Source organism: Bos taurus, chromosome 4 (genome assembly GCF_002263795.3).
Source record: "Bos taurus isolate L1 Dominette 01449 registration number 42190680 breed Hereford chromosome 4, ARS-UCD2.0, whole genome shotgun sequence".
Taxonomy (NCBI): domain Eukaryota; kingdom Metazoa; phylum Chordata; class Mammalia; order Artiodactyla; family Bovidae; genus Bos; species Bos taurus.
This window is the reverse complement of record NC_037331.1, coordinates 98,575,654-98,603,017: the sequence shown is the minus strand read 5'-3', so window position 1 is coordinate 98,603,017 and position 27,364 is coordinate 98,575,654. Positions and strand designations below refer to the sequence as shown.

The window sequence follows — 27,364 nt, the reverse complement described above, 5'->3', positions numbered from 1 at the left end:
CCTTTTCCCAAGACCCAGAGAGTTTTCCAAACCTCATAAACGCCAGCGCGAAAAGGGCCCTTGCCTGCAAGTACAAAGACACTGGCTTCCCCGCTATTGACTGCTGTCTGGCTTTGGGTGAGAGGAGTTGCCCCTTGGGGTTCCAGTTTCTCAGTCTATAGGAAAGAGTTTCAGCAAACAGCCCTAGGGGCCCCTCTAGCTTGAACATTCTAAGATTCCAGGATCCTAAACTTTGGAGCCTGTTATCTGAACAATTCTCTGATCAATAGCATGTGCTCTGGGTCTTGTTCTGTCACAGTCAGATGGTCAGTGTATTAAGGGCTTTGGGCTGTTGACTCTAAGGATTGGGCAATGTGTGCTTTAGCCAAAGTCTCTGAGCCCTGCAGATGGATCATTCCGAGCAGAGGGCTCAGGTCTAAATTAACAGCAGATCTTTAGAAACCCGATGCTTTGTGGATCGGTATTTGGAATAAGAAAACTCAGTGCCTAGGTATCAACCCCCTGCAAATGGTCTACGAACCACCCCAAAAAATGGAACCGAGGAAAACCAATCAGAACCACCACCAAGTTGAGACCAAAAAAGTTCCATACGGGTCTGAAACTTACATATTCACTGCCTTCCTTTGCCTCCTGGCTTCTCCTCTCTCCTCCCACTCCCACAATTAAAAAGCATTTTAAAAACAGCAATTCCTTTATAAGAAAGAAGAAGAAACCCCCGAAGAGGTGAAGCGAGCACTCACTGGGAGAGCGCGGCCAGGCTGCGTCTTCCCTGAGATCCGGATCCCGCGAGCATGTCTGCAGCTGGAAGGGCGGCGGGCGGGCGCAGAGGTGCTGAGACCCTCCGGCGGTCAGGGCGTGGACCCGGCCCGCGGAAGTGCCATGTTATCTGGGCTGAAATGCAGTGTGCGGGATGCTCCCGGGTTCTCCCTTTGTGTTAACACTTTGGTCTGTCCCTGTGACGAAAGTCTGGGCTTGTCCTTTGCCAAATCTACTCCTCCCCACCCTTTCCCTCCGCACAGGATCATCAGAGAGCTGATTGTTATTTTTTACTGTAATCTCTCTAATAGAGGCTCATCATGTTTAGACGTAGGTTGTAAAGGGCCCAGATTGCTTCGTGATTTCCACAATGTTTATGACTGGACAGCGGGGCCCAGGATCCCCAGTAGCTTTCATGACGAAGACTTTATATGATCAATTACAAAGAATCCTTCTAAGGTAGAGAACTAGTTAAAGAAAAAGACACTGATCCACGTGCCCAGGCTTTTGTAAAACAGTCGACCCTGGAATCACTCACATACACAGTCCAATGCTAAAGAAATCAACGGAAATCAGCCCACCAAAAAGTTCATCCGGGTGCAGTTCTCAGGCCCTCCTTCTGAGCTCTGTTCTCAATTAGAATTGGTGTAGGTGGCTTCCAAAGCAAACAATTCCCACTGAGAAATCAAATCTGAGAAACCTCTATTATCCCTTTTATTCAGGGGAAGATGCATGATATAAAAATGCATACAAAGGCAAAGGGAAGAGAGCCAGTGGATCAGAGATATGCTGTGTTATACAGGGCATTTGGTGAAGTGAAGGCAACAGCCTGAGGAAGGAACATGTTGCAACAGCGGGCCTGGTCTGCCCCCGTGGCACTTGGTGGGATGATCTCATCAGCCAGGCCAGGCAAGGGAGCCTGGTCAGCAAGAGCTTGGAAAGCAGCCAGATTCCAGCCCCTGTGGAGGGGGTGGTGTTGATTCTATCTGGAGATGACACTCCGTGTAGGCCTGAGTTGTGAATGTGTTTCTTCATCTCTAACAAGCAATGAACAGATTGCTGCTGGGGCACCAAGATACTGATGGGACTGGCTTTCTGTTAAATCAGTTGAACGACTCAGATCTCCACAATGTAAGGTTAAGATGATTCTTTTGGTATATAGCAGGAGAAACAGTCCCCTTCACACATTGATTCACATCCTTCACGTGATTTAAAAAAAATCTTTGCAATCTATGGCTTCACATTGCAAACATGGATGCAAAAGCACTGAGTATTTCAAAAATTCATCCCATGTCACGGGGAGGAACCAAAGCAGGTACTCTTGTGCTCAACTTAAAGAAGTTTAATTTAGTTAGATTAAATCCTCTCTTCACTTTCACTAACTAGAAAATGTTGGCTGTTTTTCTGCTTAAGTCCTATGCTTTTCTCAAAGTCATAGTTTATAGAGTAATAGAGTTTAATGAATTTTAAAGTTAATTATCTCCGTATACTATGAAGAATGGGCTTCCCTGGTGGCTGAGATAGTAAAGAATCTGCCTGCAATGCAGGAGACCTGGATTAGATCCCTGGGTAGGGAAGATCCTCTGGAGAAGGGAATGGTAACCCATTCCAGTATTCTTGCCTGGAGAATTCCATGGACACAGGAGACTGGCAGGCTGCAGTCCATGGAGTTGCAAAGACTCTGACACTACTAAGCGACTAAACACACACACATAATGAATATACACCTTTAAACATCCCTTTGATTATGTATGTTATCACTCAATGTATATAGACTACTTAAAGTGCACAAGACACTCATAAAATTAGAGATTACACAAGAGGCTTTAATAAAATACTGACTTGGTTTGAGTTTATTGCTCCAAAGCTGTGATAGATACATGCATTGAGGCATTTTGCCATTCCTTTTTCTATCATATTTTTCCCATTTAATTTTTTTCCTCTAAAATTCAGTGATTTGCTGTGGCAGGCAGAATAATGTTTCTCCCAAAGACATCCAATGTCCTAATGCCCAGAACTTGTGAATATGTTACCTTACACGGCAGAAGGGATTTTCCAGATGTGATTAAGTTAAAGGCATTGAGGTGGAGAGATTATCCTGGATTATCCAGATGTGCTCACTCTTAGTCACAAAATGTCTACAATGAGATAAGCCTCTCCCGCTGAGGTCACGAGGAGATATGGCTATAGTGGCCAGAGAGATGACCTTGCTGGCACTGAAGATAGAAGCATGGGGCCAGGAATCCAGGAATGTGGCGGCTTCTAGAAACTGGAAAGGCAGGGAAATGGATTTGCCCCTAGAGCCTCCAGAAAGGAATGCAGCCCTGTCTATCTATACCTTGAGGTTAGCCTGGAGAGAACTGTGTTGGACTCTGTACCTCTAGAACAATAGATAGTAAGTTTGTGCTGTTTTAAGCCACCACGATTGTGGTTCTTTGTTACAGCAGTGATAGAAAACCAATGCATTTGCTTATGGGACTCAACTGACCTTGGGAATACATTTCACCTCCTGATTTCCTGTTTCCCACTCCCACTCCAATTTTGAGGTGGCACTTATAATTTTGGCATCATCAGAATAAATTCATAAAATCGACTAGCCTGGAAAAAATTCAGTGGTTCTTCCAGGCCAGACTTTTTTTCTCCACATACACACACACACACACACACACACACACACACACATGCACACACACATAGAAAAGAGCAAGAATTTAGTAATTTTCCACTAACATGCTGACATTCATGCACTGAAAATACGCTAATGGCCAGCTATATAAAAGATATCCACCGAGTTATTTCCCTAGTTGTACAGATAGAAAGAGAGAAATCATGCACTCTTGTAGCTGGCCCCTTGTAATTAATGGAATGTGTTTGGGAAGTAGCTGTCTGTCTTCAGTTTGTAAAACTAATGGATGTCGTAACTCCTGCTACCTAATAGGGTACTAACATGACAAGAGCAAAGAGAGGAATGAATCTGGGGCTCGGTCAGACTCCAGTATGGAAGAGGGAGAGCACAGAGGACAATGAGAGGGAGACTGGATGCATTTGAGAGGCAGGAAGATGAGAGACTCACAAGACGAGAGCGGGGTTGGAGTAGGCAGCTGCTTCCAGGTAGCCCTCTGAGGTCCAGCCGCCAGGGCTGGAGAGGCAAAGTGAGAGGAATCAGAAAGAACATACCAGAAGCAATTTGTGAACAGCGTCTGTTTCTGCAGAGACCAGCAAGCACATGTGCTTTCACTGTGTAGCACAGATACAGGTACTCAGGGTCCAACTGCCAGAACTGGTGTCTCTGAGAGCCAAAGTAATGATCCTTCATTGGTACTATGAACAGCTGGGCCAGTCATCCTTCAGCAAGAGAGTAGGCCTCATACATGTGACATTTCTGGCCTCTTTTACTAGTGGAAATGAAAATCTGGGTCACTCTTGAATTACTAATCAGTTCAGTTCAATCACTCAGTTGTGTCCAACTCTTTGTCACCCCATGGACTGCAGCACGCCAGGCTTCCCTGTCCTTCACCAACTCCCAGAGCTTGCTCAAACTCATGTCCATCAAGTCGGTGATGCCATCCAACCATCACATCCTCTGTTGTCCCCTTCTCCTCAGGCCTTCAATCTTTTCCAGCATCAAGGAAATTACTGATAGCACCCTCCATTTCTAGATAGTTTGTTTCATTTTTCGTTAAAGAGATTCTGGGCTGGGAAGGTTTTAAGGAGGTCAGTGCTATAGAAAGAAATAAGCTCCCACCACAGGGTGGTCCTCTATTAATAAAATATGATTAAAAATAACTTTACTTCATGGAGGTAGGAGCTCCATGATCTGTTCCAGATTTTATGGTCTGCAATGGTTGTTTAAGAACAGCTTCTACCTTGGAGCAATTCCCTAGGGAAAAGAGAGGTATGTGGGAAGTGCCCTGTGTACTACCCTAAGGCACCCAAGACAGACAGACACATACACACCTCCTACAGAAACACAACTTAAGGATATCTAAACACATGAGAGGCAACCATTCAAGTAATTTAAAGAGGATGTTTTAAAAAGTTCTTGAAGAAAGTTTTTCTTGTAAAGAAATTCAGACACTACACTCTTAGAATGAGGCAAAAGATCTTGCCTAGACAGCCGCTAACCAGGAACAGGAGCGAAGGGGTTAACTACATCTTTCCTCCTTTCCTGTGGCCTCTCAGAGTCTTTCTTCCACAGCTGAGGCATCACCCTCCTCCCCATTCCCCTCCCTGAATGGTACTGAACATGTTTCACTTAAATGATATTGCTTTGTTTTTTCCTGGGACTACTGCTTTTTTAACAGATTTTCCTGAGAAACCTTCTTGTGAAATGCTTCTCCCTTTTCCATCTCCTTTTGCAGAAATTACAGACTACTCTTCCTTCTTTCTTCTGCTCTCTACCATCCAGTATTTTCCTTGTCTCTCCTTCCATATCATGTCTTAGCTAAAGTCTGTAGTTCCCACTGTGGAATGTGTGTTGGGCTGGGCAGGGGAGGGGGTAGAGGGCTGTATGGACTGTTCTAGAAAGTCATCATTTTCCCCTCCTCATAGTCTTTCAGTGCAGCACCCTGTCCATCACAAGAATGTTTACGGCCTTTGCTGAGACAATTCTCTGAACTATTCTCTGGTCTCACTCCAGGCCTGTTAACACAGCTTGGGCTGCTACATTCTCTTGTCTACCTCATAATGGTGGCCATATAGTTTCCATTCCAGCACCTTCCCCCTACCTAACACTATTTGGATATTTATTACAAGCAAGTCATAGAGTTAAGAGCCATGAGGCCTCCAAAGATAAGAAGGGCAGTCCCAAAGGGAGATAAGATATGCATTCTAAAATATTAATGCAAGATGGAGAGTGAACGGTATTCTGAAAGTGGCACAGCTGAAGTCCTCTACTTCTAAGGTGACATCCCATGGTCAAGGTCCCAGTGTTTAATCACTCTTAAACGCTCAATTTATTCGGTGATTGAACTAGACTTCCTGTGCCTGAAATAGAAATCCACTTATCTCTGTTAGGGCCACAGGTATTAAGTCATCCTTCAGTCTCGTCTTTTCTAGGCTAGATGCCAATGCCTATTTTCCATCCTTTTAATATCAGCCTGAAATTTAACAACTCTTCAAATGGGAAACCAAAATTGGACATAATAAAGGCTTGACCAAGGCTGAATGTGGCTGGCTGAAGTCCCAGCACTGCCTGCCACATTCCTGTTAACACATCCTAACATTGTTTTCACGTTGATAATAGCATCTCTTATAGAGATCATTCATTAATTTTTGTGCTAAATCCAGGGTGGCTTTTTTTTTTCTCCAGATTTGTTGTTTAGTCAATCTATCTCCTACATTTATATGTTAAGCTATTTTTGTTGTTATTAATTACCCTCATACGAAGTCCTTCATACTATTTCCAGAGGCTCATTTTTCAGTTCTTTCAGGTTACTTTTTATAGTATTTTTCTTGCCCTCCTGCTTGAAACACAAAATATGATTTCAAGAAAGGAGGACATGCTCTTTCAGAGAGCATATATACACCTACATTTCAATGTCTGGGAATTCTAATGATCTATTTGAAGCAGCATAGAGTTCAAGGCCCTGGACTGCACTCCGAGTATATTTACATATTTCTACCTCCCATTATTAGGCTGTGAGCTCCTTGAGGTCATACCCCATCCTCTCACCCCAGTTAGCACAATGTCTGGCATAGAGCAGCCCTTCTGTAATATGTGCTGCATAAGTAAATTAGGGCACACAGCTTCATAAAGAGCAAATAATGGCCTTGACCAAGTTAATTTGTTTTTTTCTGTCATTGAGTTGAAATGAGAGGATAATTGATGTGTCTGGTGGCCCAGCCTCAGAGCCAGTTATGCCCACCACTGGAACTGAGATGCATCTGGGCAGGTGTGACTGTGTGGTGAAGGGGGTCTAGGGAGCTGATCCATATGGAGGTTTGGCGCATTGTCTGCTATCCCATGCCTTGGAATTGGCCCCTGAGCTAAGACCTATTGCCATACCTGTTTGTGCCCTGAGGACCAAGGTGGGCTTCAGGGAAGCGGAAAGTGTTTTCTGAGTCTAAAAGGGAAACCACTCACCAAAACCACAAGATGTTTGCTGAGTCTAGGCTGAGTTTTGGGAGCCTGGTGACAAAGAGGGGCAGAGGAAAGGCCCCTCCCCCCCAACACACACGCTTCTATAACCACAGCCGTTCTGGAATTCTGGAAGAGTGAAGGAAACGCAGGACCACTTTGGAAACTTGAAAGTTTGTAGTAAGGGCGTGAGACAGCATCTTTGACGTGGAAATGGAGGGTCTCAAGTAAGCCCCAGGGCAGTGGTGGAGGATGGGGGCAGGGCCTCACTGTGGCAGGGAATCAGCGGCAGGAGCCACAGAAGGTTGCAAATGGTGGGTGAATGCACCATTTGTTAGGTTTTTTGAATCAGACTTCTAGAAACAGAAGGACTCTTTTTCTTAAAAAAAGTTATTGGTGGAGTTAGTCTTGCATCAGCAGGGATCATTAAGAATTATACCACTAGTAATGTCATTTTGTTGACATCCATAGGCAGATCTGATTGAGGATATATGGGTGCCGGTTATAAGGTTTCTGTACGTTTCTAAAATTACATTTTATTCTAAATCTTAGACAAACTACAAGGAGTAAGAAACTATAATAAACATCTGTGTGCTCACCATTCAGCTAAAGAAAGAAGACTTTCAGAGTCACTCAGTGCGCCATGGGTTCTCCCAGGATGACCTTCTCCCTTTCTCCCTTTCAGGAGGTAGTGTTCCTCCTCAGTCTGTCTAATCTGCTTTCTTGAGATCTAATCCTGTGAACTATTCTTCCCCTCTTCTCCTCCCGGCTGGCCCAGTGGGCTCACCATCAATGCCACCCTAGTATGTATTTGGTTCTAGAATAAAACAGGATGGGTGCACGGGAGTGAGACATCATTTCAGTCTGCCTTGATGCTTCTGTATTTTCACGGTGAAATGTAGGTCCTCTGCTCAAGACCCCACCATTCAGTTAAAAGGAGGGCATTCTCTCCTTCTCAAGGCCAAACATTGAACCCCAGCATTACCTTACTAATTCGTCCCCTTAGGAAATCATGACCTCCAGCTGTACCCATCGGCAATCTAGCACATGAACATCCTTGGTGCAATGTACCCTAACATGGATCATAAAGGAGACTTTGGTTCAGTGAAAAGATTATTGGCATTTGCCACCGTTTTCCCAATATCTCCTGAAGTGTTCTGCCTTTACCCAATGAGGCTATTCTTTCTCCTTTTCCCTAAAATGGCCTTTTAAATTTCCAGTGATTCTTTAAGAACCAGTGTCTGGCTCCACCTCTATAAAGTCTTCCTAGTTTTGACTTTATTTCTTCGTAATCTATCATCTTAGGAGGAGCTATGAGAAAGTTCGAGCCCACTCTTGCTTGCATGTGAGAAATAGTTGTGTTATGTGTGACTCAGCCCTTCCAGCTAACTTGCTGTGAGGTTCCATTTCTGTTTAAATTCTTTTGTAGCAATTATTTAGGTCTAGTCTCTAAGCTCTTTTTAAAATCTGAGGGCTCTAGCTAGCTGCACTACTTTCTTTTCCTGGAAAGAAAAGTTACTATCTTAAAAAGATTGTGCCTCCAACTCCCCTCCACCCTCCAGCTTGAAACACATTTTTAAAACAGTAAGACAGTGCTTGGAAATAGTAGGGTTCTAACATCAGTTTCTTGAATGAATGGTTGCTAGTGCACATTTATAAACCCCTGGTTCTGGTCTCAGAAAATAATAATATATACCTTATATAATTCTAGGGAAGAAGTGTGTACATGAAAGATATGGTCTCTGCCTGTAGGAAACTGGATTTGGCCCTTGGTGATAACTTTAGAATATAGATTTCTTGCATATAGACACAATTAAACTGTGAAGGAAATTAAGAAACTATCATGGGGACTCAGAATATAATTCTGGTGCAGGGAAAAAGTCACATCTTCAAAGGAAGCATGGTAGTTCATAAGCCACGGAATTCACAGTGTGTATCACTCTTGCTCAAATATCTAAAGATTTCCACACCATAAATTGATTTTCGAATGTCCACTTTATGCATCTGGATATAAAATTTACACATGGCTTTCAGAACTGGAATCAAATCCAGATTTTTTTCCAGAGATACAATGTAAGGTCTGAAAAAAACTTGATTTCTTTATTAGGTGGTCAGACCTGGATTAAAATATCTATTTGTTCCTATTGCTAGAGAAATAACCCATTGTGTGTTTTGGATACTTTGGAGGTAGTGTTTACTATTTATATTACATAAATGACACTTTTTAAGGTACTGTCCTATTTTGCGATTAACAGATCACATGAATTAGTATTATAGAAATATCTATTTCTATAGATAGAAATCGATGAATGGATACGAGAGTCTTATTTACTCACTGTTCACGTGTTTATACCTCTTCTCACCTGTTTTCTGGCAGGGATGTTTCCTAACACCTCTTTGACATCTGATACAGCCTAAAATAGTGTCAGACATATGGCAGATGCTGAAATAATTCTCATCATTTGCTCTCTGGGTTAAAGGGGGACAGCGATGGACTAGAGATGCTGCATGAAGAAGGCCAGATAGTACCAGGTCCTACCAGATACTCCCACGGAGTGGTCTTTTTCAGAGTGTTTCTCATGGTACAAGTTCTAGATGCTCTGCTGCCCCAGCCACTGAATCTTGAGAGTTCTCAGGATGGACAGGTCTCAAAGAGACTGACTGGCTCACAGACTCACGAGAAACTGATGTGTGCATCAGAATGCCCAGTTAAGGCCAGTTAATTAAGATAGAATGGATGATCTCCTTCTTCAGTGCCTGGGGAGCTCCTATTTCCCAACCAGGATGCCCCCAGTTCCCACGCCAGAGTGTCAGGAAGTCTCATTCACCAGAGACTGATTTATGACATGGAGTCAGAACAAAGGGAAGGGAGAGCACCATAAAGAAGATTTCAGCCAAACTAAGGGGAGATGTGGGGAAATATCTCCTTCAGTGGAGAAAATATCTATCACATCACAAGAATGAACAAACCCTGAGAGTCAAGGTCTATCTCATCTGGATATTCCTAGATACCCAGTGCCAACCCTGGACCTGGCACCCATGCAGACCTCTTCTACTAACCCATTCTTTTTCCAGACTTACTGATACCATCAGGAATGTGGACTGAATGTTTGTGTCTCCTAAAATTCATATGTTGAAATCCTAACCCTGGATGTGATGGTACTAGGGGATGGGGCCTTTGGGGGATAATTAGGTCATGAAGGTGGTATCCTCATGAGTGGGATTAGTCTATTAGAATAGACATGAGAAGCCTTGCTTTTTGTCTCTCTCTTCTGTATAAAGATGCAACAAGGAAACAACCAACTGCAAATCAGGAAGAGGGCTCTCATCAGACATCAGATCTGCCAGTAGCTTGATCTTAGACTTCCCAGCTTCCAGCACTACACGAAATAAATTCTATTTAAGCCACCCAGTCTCTGGCATTCTGCTACAGTAGTCCAGACTGACTAATAGAGTAGATTGCAGTTAGATTCCATTTGCTTACATCTGGGAGACCTAATGTAATTTGACACGTGTTGAATGTATTAGAAATGTTCTTTTGTATAATTTTTGAGTGTCTTTATGATATGCCTTGAGACAAGAGGTTATAAGTAGACTAGGAGGAAGCTCTTCAGCTTTAGGACACTATATTACTTTGAAGTTATTGAGCAATGAAATAAAAATATTATTAAGACCAAGGCAAGAAAAACAAATAGAGCTCCATTTTGTTCATTAGTTTACAGAACAGGACAGGGAAGGGGTTTTGGTGAAAACATTTAATTTAAAAAATCATATTCATTTTTCTTATTTAGAAGTCAAAAGCCATCTGGAAAGCTTTTTAAGACCTCATGAAGACAACAAAGAAAATAAAGTGGATGATACTTATATAAAAAGTAGCATTCAGTCAAGTCAAATCTGAAAGCCAGTAACCTGAAATATGCATTCAGTTTTCTAAACTATGTTTCAAAGTAGAGAAGGCTGATGTAATCTGAGATTCCCATAGGTATTTTAGAATTCAGTGTCTTTCTAGGATAACTTCAAATTATCTTTCCTTTTGACTCTTTTTCAGTGAATCTAAGAATTAAAAATTAAATTAAAAATTAAAAGATACAATTCTGAGACTATTCTATAATGCTTCCAAGCCTATCTGTTCTGGGTGTTCCAGTTCATTAACCTCATTTTAATTATAAATTTTAGGGTAACAAATCAACCAAAGGTTATACTTTTATAATTAAGAAACCTAGTGCCTACTGTGTTGTATCATAGCCAATGTTTACTAAATTAATCTGAATCTTAGAGTTTTGATTAATAACTATTTATAAATAGTTTACTTATAAATAAACATTTATTTATAAATGCTTCTCTTCTTTCTTCCAAACAATACTTTTGGAGGTGTATAAACTATTAATAAAAACAAAAAGTTTTCCATTTCACTGAAAATAAAGTTAACTGTCCATATCTTGGTTAAAAAGTCTTGGGTTTTCTAACATCTTTCTCTATTCTTTTTTTCCCCCTTGGTAAAACATCCCAATGCTAGAAAACAGTGCACTATTTAGAGTCTAAACTTTAGACCCAACTTGTGTGTTAAACACTCTCTATTTCAGAAAGAGTGTTAGTAAATACTCATCTGAGGTTGACCCTAACTCTCATCTACTTCTGCCCATCCTCCTGGGATTAGCTGAAGAAGTTTACTCCTCTAGACCACAAACTTGGTCTTTCATTAGAGAAATTTTTGATTATATAGTTTATTCACTGTTGGACTCTTTGGAGCTTGGTATGAACCCTGTAATTCAATGATTATCTGGTCTCACAATGCACATGTTAATTGCAAATAACACTTAAGAGTTTGAGTATTAGAGCAAATAGGCCAGCTAAAGGGAATCTGCTGCTGCTGCTGCTGCTGCTAAGTCCCTTCAGTTGTGTCCGACTCTTTGCAACTCGGACTGTAGCCCGCCAGGCTCCTTTGTCCATGGGATTCTCCAGGCAAGAATATTGGAACGGGTTGCCATTTTCCCCTTCTAGGGGATCTTCTGATGTAGGGATTGAACCCAGGTCTCCTGCATTGTAGGCAGATTTTTTTACTGCTGAGCCACCAGGGAAGCTCAAAGGGAATCTACTCTTACCATATTAATATCATTTGCCTTCATGAGGCAACTAAATAAACATAATGGTCAAAAATTACATGGAACAGAAGTCCACTATCCTTAATAATCAGAGAAATACAAGAGGTAAGTTTCTTCATATCTCTAGAGACAAAAACAGGAAGTCAGAATTCCAGTGGTTTGTCAGGAGAGTGATGGAACCTCCAGCACTGTATGGATGGTGCTGGTACTCAGGGAATACCCCAGAGGCCACCAATGTTTCTGAGTCCCCCCGAAAGTTTATTTTTTTTTAAACACCATTAAGAAAAAAAAGTCTTTATTGAATTTATTAAATATTACTTCTGTTTTATGCTTTGGGTTTGTTTGTTTTTTCATTTTTTTTTTTTGGCCTCACGCACGTGGGATCATATCTCTCTGACTAGGAATTGAACCCACACCCCTTGCTTTGGAAGGTGAAGTCTTAACTACTGGACCACCAGGGAAGTCCCTAAATAGCTTATTGAAGTAAGCAAAGTTCTGCCTTGGTACACAGATATAAATTGAAGTAGCTGTTTTTTCATTCATTTCTTCAGCATTGAGTATGAGTCTTTGGGGAAATAAAAGTAAGATGTAGTTTTGGATTTGGAGTTGCTTTCAGTTTGGTGGGGGAAACAGACATGTGAACAAATAAGAAATAAAATGGGTGATAATAATTACTGTACCAGAAAAGTGCTACGGGAAACCCAAGGTGGGAAATCAATCACTTTGACTGGGGACTCTTCCAGAGGATGACTGTTGAGATGGGGCTTCAAGGTAAGAGTTCACCACTGATAAGAGTTTCAGAAGGAAAGGACAGTGGTGTGGAGCAGCACAAAATCCCTCTAAGCCTGAGGGCTTTTGCTCACTTAGATGCAAAATCAGACAGGTAAGTGACCTAACAGCAGGATTTAATTCTGAATGGGATAAAGTCATCATTTTAAAATCTTTTGAATTTTCTCTTCAATTCACCACTAGGAAAGGGAAGATAAAAATGGTATCTTTTAATCTGCATTTGAGGTCTTAAGGCCTCTCCAGGGGTGACAGGCTCTGGGGAGAGTGGGAGGTAACATTTTACAGCGTTTTCTTTGAGTCAGATTTTTGAAAGACTTGAATGCCCGAGGGCCAGTTAGACAGCATAACACAGCAGAATGTGAAGTGTGAACATTCTTCTGGAACACATTATATGACCAGAAGGTCTGAAACACAGTATATGACCAGAAGGAAACTTGCCACAACACATAGAGTTAAATGGAAGTGAATTTGACTTAAACGAATCATACAGGTATCTCTACCTGATAAGCGTTTGTCATGTGCAGCCCCTGACACTTTTGATGGTATTTGTCTATATGTCTTTTCATTTTCTCCGCTACCCTGAGAAGTGTTAATTCTATTTTACTATTGAGGAAGCCCAGATCTGCTCAACCTTTATACAGGGTCCTTTTTCTTTAATCATTGATCTAACAGGTACTTTCTTTCATGGAGTTAGAGGCAGTTGGAGGGGTCAGGCGCAGCACAATGCAGAGAGAAGAGCACCGGAACTAAAGTAAATAACAGAGTTTCCAGACTTAACACTGCCACTGACTGTGTGCTCTTGGATGTGGTGCTTTGCAAGTCTGAGTTCAATGATTTGAATTTCTAAACTCTTTCCTGAGCATGCAGGGAAGAGAGTCTTAATTTCTGATCACACAACCCAACACGATGCCAGGATGTTTCCTAGCAGTAATTCTGGCTTCAGTCACCATTCTTACCGAAAACTAACTCCTTTCTGAAGGGCACGTCTCCCTAGTTCACACTACCATCGCTCTGATAAATGTTTCAATGAGATACAACTTATATTCACGTGCCTCTGGTATAAGGCACTTAGAAATGAAAGGATTAGGAATTTCCATCCTGCCTCAGCCTTGAGTTTTATAAAAGCTTCATCCTGTTCAGTTCATAAACCATCCATAGCAATGATACTCCCTGGGCAGCCAGGATATACTCTGAGGGTGCTGGCTCAGAAAACATACATATATTAGGAATGTTTTGCTTTCATGGTTAGTTAGGTGGGAAGAGTTAAAGGCTTTTGAAAGGGGAGTATCAGCAAGGAAGGGCATCAGATATCAACTCCTTGTATATCACAACTTTTGTCCAAGTCCCCTTAAATAGTAATTTCTCATCCTCTTCATCAAGGAAGGAGAAATGGCCAGGGAATATTAGATCTCCAAAATGGGCCCCTACTAAAAAAAAATTAGATTTACACAACAGTTTTGATTAGAGAAACAGAAGGACTCGTCAAGGAGAGAGTGGGCAGAGGCATATAGCTACTGTGGCTACCAATAGTGCCTTGGGAAAGATGCAGTGTAATTATAACTGCTGAGGCGCCTTGTCTTGGAATCTGCACGACAACCCATCATCTCATCATGTGTGTCTGTTTGTTCACTTCCTGCTCAGGAGTTTTCCATATTAGGCTCCTGATTTCTCCAGAAAGTCCTGCCAACAGTGCAAAACTTTCTGTGGGAATGAAAAATGGATTGACTACTATTATACTGAATGGACACAGCAGAGTTACTACCTCCAAAGATAAAGTATTGTTTCAACGGCCTAGTTGCTGGGCCCAGCTCTGGAAGTTATCTAGTTTTCATTTGGAGAGCCCCTCATTGTGCAGAATTCCCATGGGCGGTAAGACCCAGACCACTTAAGAAACTAAAAAGCACATATTGAGCAATCTTCTGGAATCTACCAGTTGGATCCCTAAATAGTATAAGAAGATGGAAGCCAATGAATATGTGACATGGAATAGAACATGTCACTCACAGTGGAAAATATGAACATCAGAAGAATTTCCTATTCTAAACAGTGTGCAGTTTAAAATACACTCTCTGGAGACTCTCCTGAATGTACAGGCTTATGGCTGCTATTTATAGAGGCTGATGTGTATTTTACCAAGATTTTTATTCCAACAAAGGAACTGTATGTGATGTAGGGGGTTATTAAAATGGAAAATACACCCTCACATTTTAATTTATTTAGTTGGTAATAATCTCAGATGTAACATCAAATCTCACTAATCTAGAGTAACTGAAAGGACTCCTGCATTGCAGGCAGATTTTTTACCATCTCACCCACCAGGGAAGCCCAAATGAAAGGAAGGCCCATACAAATTATGTAATATTTTGAAAGAAATTCTGTTTTGAAAATATGTTCAAGAATGTCTGGTGACTTCAACCAGACTAAAAAAATTAGAAAATTGTTTAAAATTTGCATACATAAAAATGAATTATAATTAGCAAATTAAGTCTTTAAATGAGGGTGAATTCTTCCAAAATTCTTTAAAAAGTTGTGTTCTCAAGTGCTTAATAACTAAGCCATGGAATGCAGCTTGCATATTTAACATATTAATCAAATCCTTTATTTACAAATAGTTCAAATTTATACTTTTCAACAGTCTCATAAAGATTTTAAAATGGAAGAATCTGAATATTAATGAAGATTTATGAGACTGAAAGCTGATTTTCCGACTCCTGATGAACATTACCTATTTTATAGCAAACTCATGAAAAGAACTGGTTTTGCTCATAAGGTATGCACATTATTCTTCTTTAACTTCATTCACAGATGGATGAGAATCCATTTATATAGCCACTGTTCATTCCAACATGCTCATGTTTCACATCCAGTGGTATGTTCTTGTAACAATGTTAAGAACTTTTGGGCTAATAAAGGTCAAGAATTTCCCTAGAAGACTTCAAAGCAACTGAGATAGATTCTCCTTGAATAAGAATTTGGAATAGTCTGTAATCATTCCTGTCCACTATTCCCACCTGGTCAAATGATGGCTGCAATGCAGATCTCTTATGCTTGGCTGGTCAGTCAGAAAACCAGTGAGCAGAATAGATGTATTCAGCATACATATTTGATAGCCTTCATTACACTTTATTTGATTTTGATGAGCATTCTTTGCTTGTAGAGAATTCTTTGTTTGTAATACTTCTCCAAAGTTCCCAGCTATAGACACAGAAGGACTTCTTTGGTCCTCTATGTTTAGAAAGGCAAATTTGTTGCCCTCTCAGAGAATAGAGGGCTTCTCAAGAACACCTTCACTTGAGTCTGGAAAGAATCTTTGGAAAACTTTGGATCACAGGGTCCTAGTAAAACTATCACCTAAGTTCATATTATCTTATTTAGAATTTTATTTTTCAAGGTTCTAGTTACCTCTGTGGGTGGGGCGGTGGTGGCAAGGGAGTGGGTTGGAGAGGGAGTTTCAGTGGTACTAGAAATGTTCTAGGTCTTAAGATGAATAAGTTTATAGTGTATGCATTACAATGATTTATAACCTCTGTATTGTTGTCGTCTAGTTGCCCAGTTGTGTCTGACTCTTTTGCAACCTCATGGATGGGGATTTCCCAGGCAAGAATACTGGAGTGGGTTGCCGTTTCCTTTCTCCAGGGGATCTTCCAAACCCAGGGATCAAACTTTGTCTCCTGCACGCTCCTGAGCCACCGGGGAAGCTCTATAATCTCTGTACACATTACATAATATTATTTCGTATGTATTGGCTTTTCATAACTAAAATGAATAAAATCACTAATTTAGAATAAAGTGATTAAAAGTTATTTTGTAAAAATTAGGCACATAACTTCTTTATTTTATTAGTACAGTTTTATGTTGAGAGTCTTTAAATTACTTCTTTAGCTGTATTGAAACCACAATTACGTAATATGAAAAAAAGACCATGATTCAACTAGGCAGGAAAAAAAACCTATTTAGAATATGTGATTAACTAATACATAAATTATCAAGATAAAAAATTCTTGATATGTTAGATACCAGACTACCCTATATTTTTATCTTGGTTTCAAACTAGTATGGAAGAAAAAAAGACTTTAAAATAAGGAGGTAGATTTTCTTTTCAGCATGGAGACTTCATATCCATAACTCTCCCATCACTTTCAAAGTGACTGCTAGAACAGATTTGAAATAGAGTAGATTGGAAACCAGATTGTCTGAAGACATAGGGTCTGTGCACATGCTCAGTAATTCAGAAACCCCAGAATGTAGCTGGAGAGGGGTTGAGTTTCTTGGGAGATGACTTTAGAGAGGGCTTTCCCAATAGCTCCTTCCTTACTCTGTCTTCTAGCCAGCTGAAAACTAGCACCGACAACATTTACCATGCACTAATCATGGGGCTTCCCTGGTGGCTCAGATGGTAAAGAATCTGCCCGCAATGCAGGAGACCCAGGTTTGATCTCTGGGTCTGGAAGATTCCCAAGAGTATGCGTGCCTGGAGAATTCCATGGACAGAGGAGCCCGGTGGCTATAGTGCATGGGGTTGCAAAGAGTAGGACATGACTGAGCAACTAACACTGTCACTTTTCCTTTTCAATCATATCATGTATTCATGCCATATATAGCATATATATTCTACTATCTATCCATTTGTCTATCATCAGTCATCTATCTACCTAGTGCTTTGTAATCTATATGAAACCCCACGAGGAGGAACTGTTATGAGGCCATTTTTCTGATGAGAAAATGGGCTCAGAGAGACTAAGTAGAATCATCTTTCCTAACCCAGCCAGGACTCGCACCCAAGTCTGCATGATTCTGCTTTCTGGGAGACATCCTCATGTCTGAGTCCCACTCAAAGCTGCCCATTCTCCCAAAAGATTGTCATGATAAAGGTGAAACGTGAGATCCTCTTTAATCATATCAGTTCTTACCCCTCTCATTTTTAGAGAGAAAAATCCTTTGATGAGTTTGAATTGCTCAAATAAAACTGGTAAGGAAGGAGAAATCCTACATAATAACTTAGTATCATAATTAAGCTTGGTATAAAGAAATCTTGCCAAGACAACATATGTCAGATAAAATGCTTCCAGAATTGATGGCAACGGGGTTCTCTTTGGAAAATCACCACAGTTTTCTTTTCCTTCTTGACTAAGATGGCAAAGTTCGATTCCTAGTTGCTAACAATTAACTTTTCATTGTGCCTATCTACTTATCTTTCTTTGCTTTTCATTTTACTCACTGTGAAGTAATCTTACAGTCTCCTTTTATTTTGTAATATTATCCAAAAGCTGTTTTTAAATTTAAAAAACATCTTACACTCTAGTATACACTATTTTCCCCAAAGCATGCTCTATTTTCCTAATCAATAGCCATGGCATCTTTATACACACTTCCATTATTCAGGAGCCTGCACTGTGCCAGCAGGCTCTGCCCCAGCTTAGCTGGGTGATCTTGAGGAGGTCCACATCCCTTGAGATAAGTTTCTTCTTATGTAAAATGAACTTTTAAAATTCATTAGATCAGGGATTCTTGGCCCCATGTTGAAGGGCCCCACGAGGTCTGTGGATGGAGGACCATGACGCCATTGAAAGTAAGTGCCAAGGTTTGTGGGTGCATATATAAATTTTTCTTGGAGGAGTCTCTATATCTTTCATCAGAGACTCAAAGTAGTGTGTGGTCCAAAAAAGAAAAAGTAATATTCCGCTGAAGCAGATTATCTATAAAGTTAGTGACAGCCATAGATTTCATGAGTGACGATGTGACTAAGTCCCATCCTAATGGTAAACACAATCTTATTGAGAAAAATCCAAAGAAAAGTCAAGAGGATTTATGCTAACAACCTACTTTGGCTAGGAGGGAGAAAATTTGATCTTCTCTGTTTCTATTTTTCTGTGAAATGGGAATAACATGGGAGATTTTTTTTTGGAGGGCAAAGAAAACAATGACTTTGTCTACACATGTAAGTAATTTACCTGAATAAGCATAAAGGGTAGTTCAATCAAGCCCAATGACCTCATTTTCTCTGTTGCCACATAACTTCTTTGAATGATTCCCCTCTGTATCTTAGGGAGTTATTTTGGCATTGTAGAGATGATGGATCTTCAACCAAGACAGCCAGTTGAAACAGGAAAAATTCTATTGATCAATTTATTACAGTGAGAAGGTTTTGAGATTTAGGGCAGGCAGAACCAGACTGTGGTCCACAGCTATAAGAATTTGGACATATAACTTAATCTTTCAGACATGCAGTTTCCTCAGCTATAAAATAGGGATAATAATATCCAGGTCTGCTGTAAGCTGAATGGGTCCCCCCACTAGATTCATATGTGAAACCTAATCCCCAGTGTGATGGTATTTAGAGCTGGGGACTTTGAGAGGTGATTAGGTCATGAAGGTGGAACCCTCATGAATGGGGTAAGTGCCCTTTTTAAACAAGACCTCAGAGAGTTCCCTCACTCCTTCTGCCAGGAGAGGACACAGTAAGAAGTCAGCTGTCTGTGAGCCAGGAAGCAGACCCTCACCACACAGTGATTCTGCTGTTGCCTTTATCTTGGACATTTTAGCTTCAGGAACCACGAGAAATAAAGTTCAATTGTTTATAAACCACTCAATCTATGGTATTCTGTTATAACAGAGTGAACAAACTAAGATAATGTCATACAGTTGTTTTGATAATTAAATGATATAAGGTGTATAGGGGCTTTCCCGGTGGCGCTAGACATAAAGAATCAGCCTGCCAATGCAGGAGACGCAAGAGACGCGGTTTTGATCCCTGGGTGTGGAAGATCCTTGGGTAGGAAATGGCAACCCACTCCGGTATTCTTGCCTGGAAAATTCCATGGGCAGAGGAACCTGGTGGGCTACAGTCCATGGGGCTGCAAAGAGTCATACATAACTGAGTGACTGAGCATACACACACACACACACACACACACACACACACACACACACACACCAAGTGTATAAAGTGCATCACCTAGCCTGGCACGTGGCTGATGCTAAACAAATGACGGTTCCTTTTCCTTTTTAACACTGGATGAAAAATCTGGTTATACTTTTTTCAACTTGAGAACTATTTTTGCTGAATTGAACTCTTCAGGTAATATTCTCAGTTAAGTTTTATATGCTATATTTAAGATAAAGACTTATAATGAATGAATTGATTAATTTCATAGCTACAATATGTGATTTTGAAATACTCATACAGCAGTTATATTTGTGCAATAGACTTATTTATGGTCAGAAGTTTTCATTCTTTCCCAACTTCAGTAGAAAGTATTCAGCAAGTATCTTAGCAAGTGTCTTAGCAAGTGTACAGATCAGTAGAGGAAAGAAGGATGAAACAAATCATAATGACTGACCTGATGGACAAGTGAAAATTCAAACCCAGTAAAATATTATTTTGTACCAAAAGCCTACCAAAACATTAATATGACTTTAATAATAACAGCTAACATTTATTGAGCATATACTCTATGCCAGTCATTGTGCTAATCTGCCTACATGGGTTAACTAGCTTATTGTTTACAATGATCCTGTAAGGTAGAATAATTATCCCCATTTTTATACATAAAGAAATTGAAGCATGAGATGTTTAAGTTATTTGTCATGAGGTTACCCGACCAGTAGTTGTCAAAGTCAGGATGGAACTCAAGTCTGTCCGACTTCCTCATTCACATACTTAACCACTACATTGTCCTGTCTCTCCTCAGGTGAGTGAAGACTGATACATTATAAGTCATATATAGAAATTGTTTAGAAAATTTCAGTACTATTTTATTTATTTCTCTTTTTTTTCAGTGCTATTTTAAACTATATTGACTCATGTATGTGCCACATTTTTTTCCATCTAAGAATGAAGTTACAGGTCAGCATGTGAAGTCCTTAAGAATCTAGATTTTTCATTCCTACTGAACAAGTGTCACCTCAAGCAGATCCTGAATTCTTGATCTACTGATCCTCATAAAGTAGGATACTTTTAGGACTAGAAGAATTGTTAGGTTAGTGGAAATTGGTCCAACTATGCCATCTTCATCGTTTATAATTTGATCATTTATACATCAATAGAGGCAATAAATAATGTCTATTTATGATGTGTGAGAAAGAGAGCAAGAATGTGAATATGTGTATATATTTTGATTTTCATGTGACTAGACACAAATAAATAATTAAAGATCCTTTAAGTGAAAATTACCTCCTTCTCTCAGTGCCCCTACATTCAAGTTAGGCTGACCCTGCTACTGCTGCTAAGTCACTTCAGTCGTGTCCGACTCTGTGCGACCCCATAGACGGCAGCCCACCAGGCTCCCCCGTCCCTGAGATTCTCCAGGCAAGAACACTGGAGTGGGTTGCCATTTCCTTCTCCAATGCATGAAAGTGAAAAGTGAAAGTGAAGTCGCTCAGTCATATCTGACCCTCAGCGACCCCATGGACTGCAGCCTTCCAGGCTCCTCCATCCATGGCATTTTCCAGGCAAGAGTCCTGGAGTGGGGTGCCATTGCCTTCTCCGAGGCTGACCCTACATAACATCAAATAAATATAAGAACCTTACAGAAATATTTTCAAATCTCTTTCAAATGAATTACTTGAAAAAAATCTTTTAACTTAAAAGTAAAAATGCGGATACAAATCTTAACGATTTTTTGTTCCTCTGGAGTGATGAATTTGCTGAGAGAACTGAAGGGAAGTTTTGAGCAAATTTAACTCCTCTAATAATTTAGACAGTTTCAGAGGAATATTTTATTTAACTTCCTAGTTGAAAATAATTTTCTGATTACAGAGTAACAAAAAACTGTTTTGATTTGAAATTTCAATGTCACAGCACTAAGCACTATAAATAAAAGTGTTTTTGTATAATCATTGATTGGTCACACCATTAAATCATGTAAAAAGGTTTCAGTGATAGAGTTCTGGGAGGCCACTACTTAGCCTCAATGAACTTTAAAAAATTGTTTTTTTTTTTAGTGAAATAAAAATATTTACTTTCAAATGTCTAATCATCAGTATATTTCAGAGGCCTATAAAAATGCATGAACGATGACAACAGCATGAGTGTTTTCGCTCCCTCTATTTACATATATGAGCCGCTGAATCTGATAACAACTGTACAATAGCAGCCTTTCTTCTGATCAGAAAGAGAAACTCACATTCGGGTATGGAAAGCAGGAGCTGGGAATGCAATGAGTGCACGTCTTGGAAGGCAAGAGAGCTGCTTTTGAAAGCAAGCTAAATGCAGGGAAAAGTATGTCTCACTGAAGCTCTCTTCATGGATAAACCATCACTGCAGGTTTCTCAGCAGATACCTCAAAGCTCAAAACCCTTTTGTCCAAATGTAATAGAAGATCTCAGTTTAAATTGATGTGAACTCTTAAGAAGAGTCAATCCTAAAGAGTTTCACAAACCAGTCCATCCTAAAGGAAATCAGTCCTGTATATTCATTGGAAGGACTGATGATGAAGCTAAAGCTCCAATACTTTGTCCACCTGATGGGAAGAGCTGACTCATCTGAAAAGACCCTGATGCTGGGAAAGATTGAAGGCAGGATGACAGAGAATGAGATGGTTGGATGGCATCACCAACTCCATGGACATGAGTTTGAGCAAGCTCCAGGAGCTGGTGATGGACAGGGAAGCCTGGCGTGCTGCAGTCCATGGGGTCGCAGTCAGACATGACTGAGTGGCTGAACTGAATTGAACTTCTTACTGAGACAGACCTTGTTACCAGTCACATCCTCAAAACTCTTCACTCAACAGCAAATTCCTGCTCTTCATCTTCCTAAGGTTCCTGTGTCCTTTGAGAAGTGTAGAAAGAAAACCTCCATATTTTTTGTTTTGCTTTACGGTACATATAAAATATTTCTTCAATTTTTTGTGTGTTGCATAGAATCAGATTAGATAAGTAATTTAATATTGATGTTTATTGAATAACAGTCAATAAATAAAAGTAATCCAATGAGTAATAAATAATTATTATTTAAATAATTTAAATACTAGTAAATTGTTATTTAAATAATAAACACTAGATGATTAGTTGGAGAAGGAAATGGCAACCCACTCCAGTGTTCTTGCCTGGAAAATCCTAGGAACGGGGGAGCCTGGTGGGCTGCCCTCTATGGGGTCGCACAGAGTCCGACACGACTGAAGCTACTTAGCAGATGATTAGTACTGTGTTAATACTTACATGTATTATCTCTTTATATCCCCACAAAAACCCTATGAAGTGGATAGTCTTATTTCCCCCATTTTACAGATAATGAAAAAGAATGTTAGGAAGAATGAATAATATGTAAGATCATGTAGCTAATTAGCGGCAGACCTTGGATTTGACAGCACAGCTGTGTAATGCTCAAGTCCATGCCCTTGACTGCTAAGCTCTACTGCCTCTCACTGTTAGGCCTCTCCGTGTTGCTTCATTTACACAGACCGTGTGTTTTATTCACACATACGTTTTATTGGTGCTGTGTCCAGTCCATTTTTGCCAGATACACACAAAATGCTTGGCATTGGGTGGGGGGGGGTACTTGTTTAAACAGAGAGAGAGCTGAACTTGACCTCTTTGAGAATGTATCCCTTTGCCCTACATTTTGCCCTTTGAAAATGTATTCCCTGATGATACAAAAGGATGTTTACGCATAATCCAGGATAGATAATTAGGAGGAGATGGAAATAGAAACAAGCGGATCGAGTGTTGATAAAGATGCACATGGACCAGGGGGAAACACATCAAGATGCACTAAGAAATACAGAGGCAGAACTTCTTTTTTTTTTTTGAGACAGGACTTCTTTGGTGGTCCAGTGGTTAAGACTCTATGCTTCCATGGCAAAGTGCACGGCTTCAATCCCTGGTTGGGGTCTAAGATCCCACACGCTGTGCAGCATGCCAAAAATTTTTAAAGAAAGAAAAGGAATACAGAGACAGAGGTAGAAAGGGATTGAAATAAAAGAACAGAAAGGGAAGCAGAATGAATGAATATACCTATTCATTTTGTATCCCCATGACATAGGTAAAGAATAATAGACAGCAAAACAAATTGTTTGTTCAAATAGGTAATTGATTCAGAAGTACAGTTTAATTTGAGATGTATACAAATAGCATTTTTTTCTTAGAAATAAAACATTTAGGATTTTCACAGATTATCTGATGAATTCATTCTGCCTATTGAAATTTTTTTCTTCCCCTTTTGATCAAGTTGGCTCTAAAGTTACTAATTCATCTATGATACACACTTTGTGGCTATTGGGATACTGCCTCGATTGGTGAGAGCTCATCCCTTTGGTTCAATATAGTATCTTGTACTTTAGAGATATTCCATATTTTTTGTACCAAATAGATACAACAGATAGTCTTTGGATTTTTACCAGATCTAAAGACTGAATGAAGTATTTCCTTTACCAAGTCTAAAGTCTTCATCTTAAGGACTCAGAGTGAAAGTCAAGTGAAGGACAAGGACAAGGGTTAATCACTCAGTCACGTCCGACTCTTTGTGACCCTGTGGACTGGGGCTTGCCAAGCTCTTCTGTCCATATGAGTCTCTAGGCAAAAATACAGAGTATGTTGGACAAGTGAATAGTAAAAAGATGCATAGGTTAAGGCACGACAAAGAAGGGAAGTATATTTTTGATGTAACTAGGCTCCCAGTCTAGGTGATGGCAGGCAAAATGATTTGAAATGCACTGGACTGCAAACCCTTGGAATGAGGTGTGAGCACAAGAGTCTCAAGGCAGTTGAGGTGCAGTGAAGAACTGTCAGTCCCAAACCCTGAAAAGCCAGCATGGCCCAAAATGTACAGTTATCTTTTTAAGTAACCTTTTTTAAAACTCTATTTCTGAGACACAAAATGTGTAAAGAATCTGGTTCATTTTAATTCATGGTTTTAACATCTGGTGAGAGTACAAGTTTTAAATTATTTATCATTGCAAAGTAGAACAGCACCTGCTAGTCAAACTCAATAACAACTAATTAAAATAACAGGGTATTTTTATTTGGAAAGGGTTTGTGGGTAAGAAGAGGAAAAGTCAACAGCCTCTTCTCTGTGTTACCATTTTCCCCACACTCTCTGCAGGGCTACAGCATACAAAGGGCATAGGCCATCTTTAAAAACTATCAGTGAATATCAGAGTACATATTACATTTAAGGACGTATGAGTACAGTTGCTTGATCACCACCTGGCTTTACACAGGTTGAAAAGAATTAAGCACACTTTCCCCAATTCTGTCATTCTGTTGGTCTATCCTCAGTGCCCCCAAATAAAGCTTGAAGCAGAGTAGAAGCCCAATAAAATTTGATGAATGAGTGAGTGAGTGAATGAATGAGCTTGCAGCCTTGAGCTTTAGGGCCACTCCAAATCAAGGCTGAGTTCTTTCTTTTAGTTCCATAAACCCAAAGGAGAATTTGATCTTCTCCATCCTGATCCCAGGTACAATGCCAAAGCCTATAGAATCTTATTTTTCAAAATGGAAATCTGCCTTATTGTTTTATTTGCTTTTAAGCCAAGAAACACATGATCACTGTAAAAACTAGACAATACCAAAAGCAAAAGAAAAATAAAAATTTTTGCCAATCCCTTACTCCAGTCACAGATGAAGAAGCCAAGATTTAAAGCTAAAAGAAGAGGGACTTGCCCAGGGTCTTATGCCCTTTCAGATGCTTTTAGATGGCTCTTAATTCCTGATTCTGGACATCTGTTTCCTGTACACACCCTGAAATTTCCCATCAAAGTTGGTTGGACCATACAGCCTGACCTTCACCATTTCCATAAATGATCAGATTTTACAAAATCCTATAGGGTGAACATGGGATTGCTTAACAAATTACAGAATAACATAACTAAAGTGTTCCCCTTGAAACATTAAACTTAATACATGCAGATATGAGGAAGTCTTAAGTATTTATCTAAAAAAAAGAAAGAAAGAAAGAAAAGGATTCACATGAACTATAATATCCCTGAAGAAATGTAAGTTAAACAGAAGTAGTACAAATTTGTGTGAATTTGTTTTAGGTTATTAAGTGTACCTAGCTAAGCTTTACTGGGTGTATTTCTTTCACGATTGACTTTAAAGGAAGACATATCCTTCCACACAAAACAAAAAACTGGAAGGAACGAACCGTGTAGACGTATGGAAAATTCTTAGGCAAAATTCTAAAAGAATGTAGCTCATTCACTGTAATTATAGTATGGGTGTAACCACAACAAATTCATCCTATTATTCCTTTCCTGTTGAGTTCCCATTTCCCAATTCACACAATCAAGGAAGAAGTTGAAGATACTGACCTAGCCTGATGCCCAGCTTCCTGTACCCACTCTTGAATCCCTCTAGCCTCAATTCTGTTAGATCTGCCCCCTTGTCCTGGCCTGGTCTGTATTCTGATTCTGCTGTACTTTGGTGTCCTAGCACATCATGAGGAATATAAAGACAGAAACTATGTCTATTTATATTTCCCCATTTTTCATGGTTCCTAGCAGAAGGCAATGGCACCCCACTCCAGTACTCTTGCCTGGAAAATCCCATGGATGGAGGAGCCTGGTAGGCTGCAGTCCATTGGGTTGCTAGGAGTTGGACACGACTGAGCGACTTCACTTTCACTTTTCACTTTCACACATTGGGGAAGGAAATGGCAACCCACTCCAGTGTTCTTGCCTTGAGAATCCCAGGGACGGGGGAGCCTGGTGGGCTTCCGTCTATGGGGTCGCAGAGAGTCAGACACGACTGAAGCGACTTAGCAGCGGCAGCAGCAGCATAGTGCTGATGCTGAACAAACATTCACAGGGTACAGCATCTTGTAGACCTTCAGGAGAAACTGAGGTCACATAACACATCATTGGAAAGGATAAGAGGGACACTCCAGTGGGTCTGGACACCCCTACAGAACTTCCATATACACTCATCATGGTTGTCCCATGCTATCCCTGGTTCTCCTCCTCTCCCTGATTTTTTGTCTCCTGTGATGGTTTCCATTTCATCTTTTATTTTTTTTTAAGATTATTTTTTCTTTTTTGATGTGGACCATTTTTAAAGTCTTTAATGAATTTGTTGCAATATTGCTTCTGTTTCCTGCTTTGTCTTTTGGCCACGAGGCATGTGGGCTCTTAACTCCCTGCACCCTGAGGTAGAAGGCAAAGTCTCAGTCACTGGACCAGTGGGGAGCCCATCCCTTATGTATTTATGACCTCTCTCTGTCTCCACTTGCTCTCATATCACCATTGCTACCATCCATTTTCTGTTTTTGTGCTACCGTCGCTACACTGAATCTGCCCAAACTACTTCTCTAATAATAATTTTTCTCCCATTTTGAATAAAGATTGGAGTGTCTATTTTTCAATGTCTGAAGGAAATCTCTTTTTGAATGTGGTTTTACCTGAAATTAAGCACTCTCCCCATGCCTACCCAAGCATGCAACACTTTCCAGTTTCCCCTTCCAGTTCCCCAGACTTACAATCTGTAGGATTATCTTGAATTTCTCCCTCTCCTGAAAGATTTGCTAATTCTCCCTCTAAAGATGCTCACATTTGATCTTCATTTCCACATTTGCTGCCCTGATTCAGTCCTCATCATTGTGTGTTCAACACTAACCTTTCCAGTACCCCACACTCTAGCCCACTGTAGATAACATCCCACAGTATGTTTTCATTCTTGGTGAAGTCTCTGTTGCCTTTTATAT

At 40.2% G+C, this 27,364-nt stretch overlaps 1 protein-coding gene across 16 annotated transcripts in view; it reads right to left on the bottom strand.

Annotated features, from left to right (window-relative positions):
* CALD1 (caldesmon 1) overlaps positions 1–27,364 on the bottom strand; it is a 231,553-nt gene that overhangs the window by 78,103 nt on the left and 126,086 nt on the right. For 3 of the 16 annotated variants that reach the window (XM_024990457.2, XM_024990460.2, XM_010804516.2), the window contains exon 1: positions 741–936. In XM_024990457.2, coding sequence (XP_024846225.1) covers positions 741–793 — 53 coding nt within the window. In that variant the 5' untranslated portion in view covers positions 794–936. 16 annotated transcript variants of the gene reach the window in all.